We start from the raw sequence: 11,595 nt of genomic DNA, 5'->3' as shown, positions 1-11,595 counted from the left end.
GATCGCGTTTGGTGTGGGGGGACAAAATCAATTTATGCACGATAGCGCAAGCGCGCAGCCGGTTTGGGTTCAGTAAGAAGTGAACAGCTCCTGGTTGGGGTATGTGTGGTCCTTGATGATGATGCGGGCCTTCCTCATGCACCGTTTCGAGTAGATGTCCTGGTTGTAAATGTTTTCTTTTAAAGTTCAAGTAGTTGGCCCTGGCGAATCATCGAGCCTATCATTGCGGTTGGCCGCATGGGTGTATCAGGATGGGTGAGGAAAAAGGATGCTCTGATTTATGAACCGGGGCACGAAACGAACGCTCCCTCTGACTCCGCCTACCACTAAACCACTCCCTCCAGTTTCCCGCCACAGCAGCTCAGAAACAGCATGCAGTGAAGAAGTGTGGTGGTTTGGCAATAGCGTTGGTAAGTAGACGTATTTATTTTAACTAAGCAAAATGTATATTTAAATAGTTTACTTCGTTTCGTCATGATACTTCGGTTTATTGAGTCAGATGTGAGATTACAAATAATATGCATGAGTTTAACACTGATGTAGATGATAGCCAACTAACGTTAACTAGGTAAACACATTTTGTATAACTAAATCTAAACGGTTTCCCTTTTTTTCTGTGGCTGCACTGGGTTTTTAGCTGCTTTCTAGAAAGCACTATGTACTCATGTTAACCGTAATTTTCCCCCTGTATTGATCTGCGCTGTGTCTTCTGTGGATTGTAATATGGCGGTTGGCAACCATCTGGATTAGAGTGTTGGCTCTGCTTCGCTATTGGCAGAACGAGAGCGAATATTAACAACAAGGGGGTGGTAGTCTACTTGACCGCCTTACGGCGGGAAGTTGGTTAACCCCGGCAATGTTAATATACTGTAGCTTTAGTCACTGCACCTGCATACCGCTAGTGCTGTTCGAGTTCGGTTATAGATTTCCAGGACGAAAATGAGTCTTCAGCTATAACTAATTAATCAAGATGAATTTCCGCAGGTGAGTTTTCTGCTTGTTTGTCGATGTGGCATCAATTCTGACCGATATCTACTGTTTAGTCAAGGTTAACTCTACTTTTTCTGCGAGTTTGCTCTCTCAGGCAAACTAGCTAGCAAAGTCAACGCTAGCTACCTTCTCGGCCTGTAGCTAGTTAACTTGGCTACGTCGCGTTTTTCTTTCATTGACCGGCGTCTGTAATAATGTAGGTTAACGTTAAAGATGACGACAGATCACTAGCTATAATATCCGTGTAATGTCAGCTAATTTGACCATGATGAAATAACGTTAACGTCAGAAGTTCAATACGAAGCCAGAAATCAAATGGGCGAGCAACGATCAAAGCCATCTATTAACAGCTAACTTTAGTTGTATGGTTATGAAGTTTCAAACAGGTCTGATGACCTTTTATATTAATAACATCTCTTAACAGTCTGATTATGAAGGTTTGTCGATAACAAGTTGTCAATTTCTTTTTAGTTGTCTGAGTGTTGCAGTCATCTGGTTCCTGTCTTCCAGCCAGTTGAGCTCAGGTTGGTTTTTAATTCAATAAATCAAATTTTGTCACATGCGCCGAATACAACAGGTGTGTAGATGCAGTTGTTACAAACGTAAATGTGAAGTAAAAAATGGATAAGAAATAAAAGTAACAAATCATTAAACAGCAGCAGTAAAATAAGTGGTGAGGCTATATACAGGGGGTACCATAGGGATGGTACCAGGTTTCCTCCAGATGTGACCTTTGCTTTCAGACTAGGTTTCATCAGACCATAGAATTTAGTTTCTCATGGCCAGAGTCCTTTAGGTGCCTTTTGCCAAACCCAGTGGGCTGTCATGTGCCTTTTACTGAAGAGTGGCTTGGGTGGGTGCTGCAGAGATGGTTGTCCTAGAAAATTCTCCCATATCCACAGAGGAACTCTGGAGCTCTGTCAGGGTGACCATCAGGTGCTTGGTCACTTCCCTGACCAAGGCCCTTCTTCCCCGATTGCTCAGTTTGTCTGGGTGGCCAGCTCAAACTTTGTCCGTTTAAGAATGGAGGCCACTGTTCTTCTGGGCTCCCGAGTGGCGTAGCGGTCTTGGGCACTGTATCTCAGTGCAAGAGGTGTCACTACAGTCCCTGTTTCAAATCCAGGCTGAATCACATCCGGCTGTGATTGGGAGTCCCATAGGGTGGCGCACAATTGGCCCAGTGTCATCCAAGTTTGGCCGGGGTAGGCCGTCATTGTAAACTATTCATGTTTATTTACAATGATGGCCTACCCCAGCCAAACCTTTCCCCAACCCGGACGAAGCTGGGCCAATTGTACGCCGCCCTATGGGACTCCCGATCACGGTTGGTTGTGATACAGCCTGGGATTGACTCCTCTAGCACTGCGATGCAGTGTTTTAAACACTGCGCCACTCTGTCTCGAATTAGCCTACACTATAATTCATTAAACTGGACTGGATTATTTTACCACACCTGCATTGCAATCCAATGCATGCACGATTTCTGCAATACACTGATATATATATATATTGCAGCGCTGTCATTTTTGGGGGCTGCGCTAGAGAAGGCTATATCTGTCTGCTAATACAGGACTAGTGAAGGTCCAGTGAACTACTTTTGTGAAATTATGATATTAATATTTAGATTTTTCAGGGGGTGCTGCAGCACCCTCAGCACTCCTACTTCCTGTGGCCATGGTCTTAGAGAAAAACAACCCACATGTACATGTTTGTGAGAGTCTCACCTTTCCACAGAGGGGTAACTGTTTGTTTCCCAAACTGTTTGGACGCTACATGCTTGTGGGGGTCGTAGAGCAAAACGGAGAACACCATCGCTACAGACAATTTTCTCTAACTTTCTCAGCATTATTCATGATTCATTCAAGACTATCCATAATCATGGTAGCATCTACATTCATTTAGAAGTGATTAGAAACATTCTATTTTTATTTACAATAAAAATGACAATACCTTATTTACTGTTCATTTCGGTTGGCCACAAAATAATTTGAAACAGAAACAGCAAATGCATGCAAAAAGTTTAAAGTAACAAGTTTGATGTCATCATTACATGCCAAGTTTGAGACCAAATATGATACTTTTGATTAATTGAATACACATTTAAGTGAATTTGTCCCAATACTTTTGGTCCCCTAAAATGGGGGGCACTATGTACAAAAAGTGCTGTAATTCAGTTCACCTGATATGGAGGAAAATACGCTGATTCTGTACCTTTTAACCTCCTAGTCATTGTATGATTTAAAATCCAAAGTGCTGGAGTACAGACCAGCACTTTGTTTAAGTACTTGTCTTGTTGTCTGAGGGAAAGTGTATGTAGATAGCACTAATAGCACTAGCATCTTGAAAGTGAGCCCCGGGAGCAACATCATGTTAAATTATTTTTGCTTATGTTGTTAAAAGAATATGCTAATGGTGTCCTCTCATTTTTACAGGGCCACACTTGTCTATACTTTATCTTAGTGTAACCAGAGGGTCCGTAACTATACCAATAACTGATGGCTGGTGTCCAGAGTCGGACTTCGGATTATACACAGAGAGAAAGGGCCCAGTGGTCACGTATGAGAACAACGTGCCCACTGAGGGGCCAAATTATCTGGGCAGGATCCAGCTGATGAACATCTCCAATGGCTGTACTGTTGTAATTCACAATGTAACCAAAGAAGATACAGAGACAGTTTATTATACAGACGGTCTTCCAGGTCAACTGAGAATTGCACTTAAAATGACAAGTAAGAAGCCTCCTGTCCATTTTTATTTTATTTTTTTTGCATTGAAAGGATTGAGTGGAACTACAGTTGAAGTTTACATACACTTAGGTTGGAGTCATTAGAACTCGTTTTTCAACCACTCCACAAATTTCTTGTTAACCAACTATAATTTTGGCAAGTCGGTTGGGACATCTACTTTGTGCATGACACAAGTCATTTTTCCCAACAATTGTTTACAGACAGATTATTTCACTTATAATTCACCGTATCACAATTCCAGAAGTTTACAAATACTAAGTTGACTGCCTTAAACAACTTGTAAAATTCCAGAAAATTATGTCATGGCTTTATAAGCTTCTGATAAGCTAATTGACATCATTTGAGTCAATTGGAGGTGTACCTGTGGATGTATTTCAAGGCCTACCTTCAAACTCAGTGCCTCTTTGCTTGACATCATGGGGAAATCAGCCAAGACCCCAGGAATTTTTTTTGTAGACCTCCACTAGCCTGGTTCATCCTTGGGAGCAATTTCTAAATGCCTGAAGGTACCACGTTCATCTTTACAAACAATCGTACGCAAGTATAAACACCATGGGACCTCGCAGCCGTCATACCACTAGGAAGGAGACGCGTTCTGTCTCCTAGAGATGAATGTACTTTGGTGCAAAAAGTACAAATCAATCCCAGATGCTGGAGGAAACAGGTACAAAAGTATCTAGATCCACAGTAAAACAAGTCTTATTTTGACATAACCTGAAAGGCTGTTCAGCAAGGAAGAAGCCACTGTTCCAAAACCGCCATTAAAAAACCAGACTACTGTTTGCAACTGCACATGGGGACAAAGATCGTACTTTTTGGAGAAATGTCCTCTGGTTTGATGACACAAAAATATAACTGTTTGGCCATAATCGTTATGTTTGGAGGAAAAAGGGGGATGCTTGCAAGCCGAAGAACACCATCCCAACTGTAAAGCATGGGGGTGGCAGCATCATGTTGTTGGGGGTGCTTTGCTGCAGGAGGGACTGGTGCACACAAAATAGATGGCATCATGATGATGGGAAATGATGTGGATATATTGAAGCAACATCTCAAGACATCAGTCATGAAGTTAAAGCTTGATTGAAAATGGGTCTTCCAAATGGACAATGACCCCAGGCATACTTCTAAAGTTGTGGCAAAATGGCTTAAGGACAACAAAGTCAAGGTAGTGGAATGGCCATCACAAAGCCCTGACCTCAATCCTATAGAACATTTTTGGGCAGAAAAAAAGTGCGAGCAAGCATGCCTACAAACCTGACTCAGTTACACCAGCTCTGTCAGGAGGAATGGGCCAAAATTCACCCAACTTCTTGTGGGAAGCTTGTTTTGAGGCTAGCTGAAACGTTTGACCCAAGTTAAACAATTTAAAGGAAATTCTACCAAATACTAATTGATCGTATGTCACTGGGAATTTGATGAAAGAAATAAAAGCTGAAATAAATCACTCTGTACTATTCTGACATTTCACATTCTTAAAATAAAGTGGTGAACCTAACTGACCTAAGACGGGGAATTTTGTCTAGGATTAAATGTCAGAAATTGTGAAACTGAGTTTAAATGTATTTGGCTAAGGTGTATGTAAACTTCCGACTTCAACTGTTAGTTACGGTTTCTGAAGTTCCACTGTTGCTTAGCTGTACTGAAGGGATAAAACATCAGTTATAATCTGTTATTGCTATTGTAAACATTGCAGCACTATTTAACACAGACTAATTAAGCATATTTTGCATATGATATATTTTCAGATAGCACTGAGGGTTCAATCACCATAGCAGCCGCGCAACCATCTTCAACCACACCAGGAGGTATATTGACACCTGATCTTTAACCTGGAAGTAAATCATGCAGGGTTTCTCAAACCTAGGGTCCCCATTTGTTAACCCCCCTAGCACTACACAGCTGATTAAAAGGATGAACTCATCAAGCTTTGATTATTTGAATCAGCTGTGTAGTGCTAAGGCAAAACAACTAAATGTGCACCCGTTGTGGTCTCCAGGACCAAGTTTGGGAAACACTGAGATAAAGAACTGTTTGTTGTGCAGAAATATTTGTTATTCAAGCATGACAAGTGTATTTTGCTTATAATGTATTTTCAGGGAGTATTGAGAGTTCAGCCTCCCAACCATCTACAACCACATCAGGTATAATCCTCTTCTGATCATTAAGTTGAAGTAGACTATGATCTGTGTAGTGCAGACGTGAGTTCAAAAAGTATAAACTATCTACCAAGCACTTAATGAGCTTGTTTGTCACAGTAGAACCAACAGAATTGTACCAAAAGTGAAAACCCTGCCAATCATTGAAAGGCCACATTTTAACATAAAAAAGACAGCTGTGCTGTGAACTAGCACACAGCAACATTCTAAATATTGAAAGCTCTGTTTGTATTTGAAATCAAATACATTCCAGGTAATGTTGGGGGATCTGTCATGTAGAACTAGAAAGTAAAGTTGAGCAAAAGTCAATGTAATTTATTTTGAAATCTCGATGATCAGGAGCTAGAAGTGGGTCAGATCTGGTTTATGTGCCAATATGTTTTGGAATGTGTGTGGTTGTGTATGTGCCCACATCTGGCTCCTGGCCATATTTAGTTGGACAGTCAAGATACTTATTTTTTTTTGCCTTCTCTACCTTGTAGTATTAGTTTAAAAATCAGTTAATATCTGATATGTCCCTCATTTGGGGACCATATATGAAATTGTATTTTGGAACGGGGAGATGGAATTGGGGCTTGCTCTGTCCCCTGCACGCATCGACCTAGTAATGCAGTATCTCCAGGAAGGGTGCACTTCCCTGGCTGCATGTAGCCTAGTGGTTAGAGAGGCGAGCCAACAACAAGATGGTTGCCAGTTTGAATCCCGAGTCTGGCGGGAAGCTAAGGTTACCTGGATGCCATTGCCTGCATGCCTTTGAGCAAGGCATGTAACCCCCCCCCCCCACACACACACACACACACACACACACAACTGCTCCTACCTGTCCACGCTGTATATCTATGCGTGTCTTTTGGAGGGGTTGGGTAAAAGTGTCAACATTTCCATTGGACTGCAGGGTTGCATGTATACAGATTTTTATTTTTTTCCCGGTAGTGCGCAATACCATACTAAAATAAATATGAAGATTTTCCTCTACTGGTTCTATCAAACGTCTCATCGCTTGATATTTTTTATACAAATCAGTGGGAAATATCCTTTCAGTGACTGTACCGTGAGTTCTGTTTGTCTTTGGTGTAGGCCAACGTTTGTATCATGTGCATTTCTGTTCAAGTGCGGCTGACCGGAGCGGGAGAGTACAGTGGAATCATAATCCAGACGCCGAGACGTCGTCCTGCGTCCCATTGTGACATAGCTACTCCGAGACGTCGTCCTGCGTCCCATTGTGACATAGCTACGCCAAGACGTCGTCCTGCGTCCCATTGTGACATAGCTACGCCGAGACGTCGTCCTGCGTCCCATTGTGACATAGCTACGCAGTTTTGAGACAACCATCTTCTGGCGACGCACAGTCCGACCGCGAACCTCCCCACAATTCCCAACAACGCATCTCCCAGTGCGCGTCCTCTATTCTTTTAAATGTTTAGACCGTTATAGAAATTGCTTTAATTTGATCCCAATGCTCCAATATTTTAGAACACTGCTGTGCGTACACGTTTGATACTCTGATAGACCCTTAAGTGCTGCAGCATGGTATTAAATGTTGATAGACTATACATTAGCGTTTGGATGTCAAATTCTGAACATAAGGCCTATCTAGTAGCCTAGATAGATCCAAAGTTAGCTCGCTAGTTAACTGTATTAATTAATAATGATTTATTACATTAACGCTTTCCATAGAATTTCTAGGCGCGTAAAGAGCAAAAAAAAAAAAACAAGCAAAGGTCATGTCTTTCAAAGCTGCATTCTCCGAAGATGGAGGGTCAGTTCATGGCTTGGGTGACGGGAGAGAGACAGAGGATGGTAGATGATTGAGTCTGCTGATGGTGTTGTAGATGGCAAGTCTGGGAACCAGCCTGAGTCGTATAGCCACTGGACTTCTCCTCTTCCACCCTGTAGCACCCACTTGGGTGATGCCTCAGCAGCTCTGAGCGCCAGACATCTCACCACACTAAGTTCAGAATAGTAGCCAGTCGTCCACTCTACAAGCCCTCTGCCTTAGTTCTGCTGGGTTCCACCATCTCTCACTCCTCTCAGATATATGCAATAAAAACCCGATCAAAAGGAATCATTCAAAACAACCATGTACACATTTGACAGGATCTCTGTTCTTAGGCCGCTCCCAGGACACCATGGCAACTATAGAACATGTTCCAAACACCTTTCCAGCGCTGCGGGGGCATTATGTTTGTAAAAGTATCATTCGGTACATTTTGGTGTCATTTTCTCAAGTTTTGGACCACATGAAAGCTGCTAAGATTGCATTCTTTCCTACAATGATTCAGAGAACGTTAGCGATACAGAATGCATGGACATTTATACATTTTAACTGGGAATTAGGCCTTTTAATTTAAAAAAAATTTACTTTCAGAATTTTAAAAACGTTTTTATGTAATTGTTTCAATACTTTTGCACACCAGATTCTAGTGCTCAATAGGACCTTGAAAAGCAGAATTGTGTGTTTGAGCAGGGCTGTAACTAAAGCCTACATACCCATTAGCTCTTCAGATGGAATGTTAGCCACATTCTATACAGTACATTGACTTAGGCATTTTTTTTCACCATATTGCCTATCTAATACCACAAATGTTATCAAAGTCGACGTTAGTTTCGCGACAACTGACTTCCCTGTAGTAGTGCTATCAAGTCATTTTCTGTCATGAGAAATCATTACATAACATTGGTTTACTTGTATGGTTCATTTATATGTTAGTACTAGAACCAGGAAATAATGTAGTACTATAACAGTTATTTTTTTTCTGTCTGCAGGTCTACATGTGGAACAGCTTGCTGGGCTGGTGTCAGTAGGGGGGCTGGGGGTGGTGGTGGTGGTGGTGGTGGTAGTAGTAGTATGCATCAGAAAAAGAAAAAACAAGTTGAAGGAAGAACCTCCCTTGGCCGAGCTCCAAGTTCTAAATCAAAATGCATCAAAGGACACAGCAGAACAATGAAAATGATCTTTGTTACTACGGCTGGCTAGACACATGATTTTGCCTTATCTTCTTGCCATGAGCATTTCTAATCAATCAAATCAAACTCGGGCATGTTTTTTGCTGGTCTGCTCTGGTGGAATCTTTTTGAAAGTGCTTTCTAAATGCAATGTCCCATTCACTTCTATTGGGCGTCAGCTAGTGGTGGCTTAAGTTGTGACGTTTTGAAGGGAACTGAACCATGCATTACTGTTTCTCCTGGCCCAAAGACTACTGGCAGAGTGAGGAGCCTAACAAGTTGTGTAAAATCCTAAACTATCCCTTTAAACTCTCAGCCTTACTGTACAACTACTGTACTTATGATTTTCTTCATCCTTGATAACGGAGGATCATTGTCAGCATTACGTTCTTTCTACTTTGTAGAAAGTAAGTTAAGAGAAGAGGTGTTCAACTATGAAACTGTTACTGACCCCTGGTAATATCCCACACTCACTGTACAAATAATTAATTTATGATCAAAGGTTTTAATGTCAGCATAGAACCCCACATTTGAAAGTTAACAAATTGCATATATAATGCCTTTTTAAAATGCTCTTTTGAGACAGAACTTTAGGTAGTTCAGTTTTATCTAATCTATATAGATGCTCTTTTGCAGAATGTAAATTGAAGTGGCCCGTCTTGTTATTCAGACTGGTCGATATACAAACACTCCCTTAGATGCGTCTTCTGGAGCGATAGTTCCACTCAAACAGAAGCTTATGCCTTGTTTTACTGTGGGTTATACAAGGACATTAGGGATGACTTCTCTTGCCAACTGTCCAGCTATAAGGAAATGCTACATTTGATCAGGTAACGATAATGTAAATGCATCATCCATCTGTGACCTTTAGAAGTGAATTATCTTATCTACTGTACTTTGTTTTTGTTTCTGCATATGTGTATAGATGTATGATAGCTGATAGCAATAATATTTAGATGATTTAATGTATTATACAGGACGCCAAAGGAAATGCTGTGCAATGTTTGACTATTACTGTCTCAACTCTGCACCACAATGTGGTTTTTAAATCCTGTTCTGTATTTTCAACCAGTTGTGGAGTGACTTTTATACATTTTCTATCTCTAACCTTTGAATAAATTGTTCTTATCTGATTTGGTTGAAGTGTTCTAACAGCATAACAGGTTTTTCAGATAATTAACAAATGCATAGTTAGATTTATGGTTAAGCCAATTTTTGACAATTGTTCCTTGGATGGATTGGTAGATGTGACACATGATTTTTAAGATCATGTCTAAAATAATATTGTTCTATTCAATACATTTCTATCTCCAACGCCCTGAACATTTTGCTCATGCAATCAACACTGGAAAATGTGTGAACATCTGTAGTCCCCATCGACCACCTACTTAGATGTAAGGAGTGACAGAAGTTTGGCCCAGTGGATCACGGAACACCTCAAAACACCAGAAATGTTATTTTTGTCATCTTTCAATTTGATTATGTTTGGTCCTCCACCCTAATTTATATGCTTTTCTGGATATTGGTCCACTAGATGGCAGGCTTCAACCAAGTTGTTCCAGAATCCTCATCTGGCAGGATCTATAACATGTGAAAATAAAGAACAGCTGGATGACAGTGTGAGGTGCACCATGTAAATATTAAGACATTTCAGAAAGCTGATTATGTGAATGTTTTAGAATTATTGGGTGTAAATGATTTCTTACCAGGTGGTCAACAGGCAGACACCGAGAACGGACCCCAGCACCGAGGCAGACACCGAGAACAGACCCCAGCTTAACATGGGGGCTGGGGGCTATGATCAAGGTGATAAACCATGACAACTACATTCCAACAACTGTAGTAGAGAGCTGATCTGAAATGACAGAATGTTCATAACAGTTCAACTGTTATTTACAGCTTTCTTTGTGTGTGAATATAAAGATTTAATCACATTTAAAACAATTGAAAAACAATCTTAAACATACCATATTAAAAATGTATAAATAGGTCTAGTGCATATAGCAGCTTGTGACATAAATATATTACATTTGTTTCATCCAACTGTTATGGTATATATTTATCATTGAAATCCATATCCTGAATTGACTTGAGTTTAAACTTTATTGAACCGGGTGTATATTTTTTAGAATGCTCCCAATGCAAAACCACAGTTATGCAGTCATAATGCAGAGTTTACTCCCCACCACTAAGGGAGAGCTTGGTCCCACTTCCGATCTCAAATATGTTAGCCCTCTGCTCAACACAGTAGTACAGACCCACGTCACTCTCTGAGATGTTCAGTATGCTCAGATTGCTTCTGAACAGGCCTGTGTTATACACTGACTCGAAACGACCATCAAACCTTTTGTTGAGGCTCAGGGGTGTATTTGTCTTTATAGTGATGGCTACTGAAAGAGTGGCATCAGGACGAAGAACAAACCACATGACCTCGTACTCCAGGGTAATGTCACAGCCGATGTGTCCCCTGGTTTCACTAGAATCTCATTTTGACCTGCTCCCAAAGCCTCAGAGCATGGACATTTAAAGGTTTTAACCCTTATTAATTAACAGAATACTGAAACCTAATCAAATATAAACAATGTATCTCCCAAGTGGATAAAATACATTTCTACTCACAACAGAATTGTTAGAGCTGTTCTCTTTTTCATTGTTTCCTGTCAGTTCCTGAAAGAACTGTGCATAGGATGTGAATGCATCAACACATTTCTTTTTTTCTGTGGGTAACAAGTCCACCTACCACCGGTACAGGAAAC

General features: G+C 40.9%; 1 protein-coding gene, 1 non-coding gene and 1 gene segment (V, D, J or C); 2 read left to right on the top strand and 1 right to left on the bottom strand.

The window, feature by feature from the left end:
- The first annotated feature begins 302 nt into the window (after positions 1-302).
- LOC124017812 lies at positions 303-9,972 on the top strand. 3 transcript variants are annotated; one of them, XR_006835529.1, is made up of 6 exons: positions 303-410; positions 1,462-1,514; positions 3,423-3,719; positions 5,483-5,542; positions 5,834-5,878; positions 8,660-9,972. XR_006835529.1 is itself a non-coding variant. In XM_046333024.1 (6 exons), exons 1-6 carry the CDS (start codon positions 519-521, stop codon positions 8,839-8,841), a joined length of 687 nt encoding a protein of 228 aa, XP_046188980.1. In that variant the 5' UTR covers positions 418-518; the 3' UTR covers positions 8,842-9,972. The 3 variants fall into 3 exon arrangements, 2 of the variants coding, with proteins under 2 accessions (XP_046188980.1, XP_046188981.1); XM_046333024.1 differs by lacking the exon at positions 303-410 and adding an exon at positions 418-568; XM_046333025.1 differs by lacking the exon at positions 303-410 and adding an exon at positions 583-984.
- Positions 6,342-6,531, top strand: LOC124017837. Its single transcript, XR_006835531.1, has one exon. It is a non-coding gene; the product is annotated as a U2 spliceosomal RNA (small nuclear RNA).
- A 728-nt stretch (positions 9,973-10,700) lies between the features above and the next one.
- LOC124017813 overlaps positions 10,701-11,595 on the bottom strand; it is a 10,445-nt gene continuing 9,550 nt past the window's right edge. The window contains 1 exon segment of the V gene segment in view: positions 10,701-11,287. Within this exon segment, the coding sequence occupies positions 11,015-11,287 (273 nt within the window).

Source organism: Oncorhynchus gorbuscha, unplaced genomic scaffold (assembly GCF_021184085.1).
Source record: "Oncorhynchus gorbuscha isolate QuinsamMale2020 ecotype Even-year unplaced genomic scaffold, OgorEven_v1.0 Un_scaffold_333, whole genome shotgun sequence".
In the NCBI taxonomy this organism is placed as follows: Eukaryota; Metazoa; Chordata; class Actinopteri; order Salmoniformes; family Salmonidae; genus Oncorhynchus; species Oncorhynchus gorbuscha.
This window is presented reverse-complemented; position numbering and strand designations above follow the sequence as displayed.

What these genes read in the sequence shown, in the direction of transcription:
- LOC124017812 (XM_046333024.1), top strand. Translation starts at nt 519, where the DNA reads ATGCATGAGTTTAACACTGATGTAGATGATAGCCAACTAACGTTAACT. An exon ending in AGCCAACTAACGTTAACTAG is followed by an intron (nt 569 to 1,461) that starts GTAAACACATTT and finishes ATTTCTTTTTAG; the next exon opens with TTGTCTGAGTGTTGCAGTCA. An exon ending in ATCTTCAACCACACCAGGAG is followed by an intron (nt 5,543 to 5,833) that starts GTATATTGACAC and finishes ATGTATTTTCAG; the next exon opens with GGAGTATTGAGAGTTCAGCC.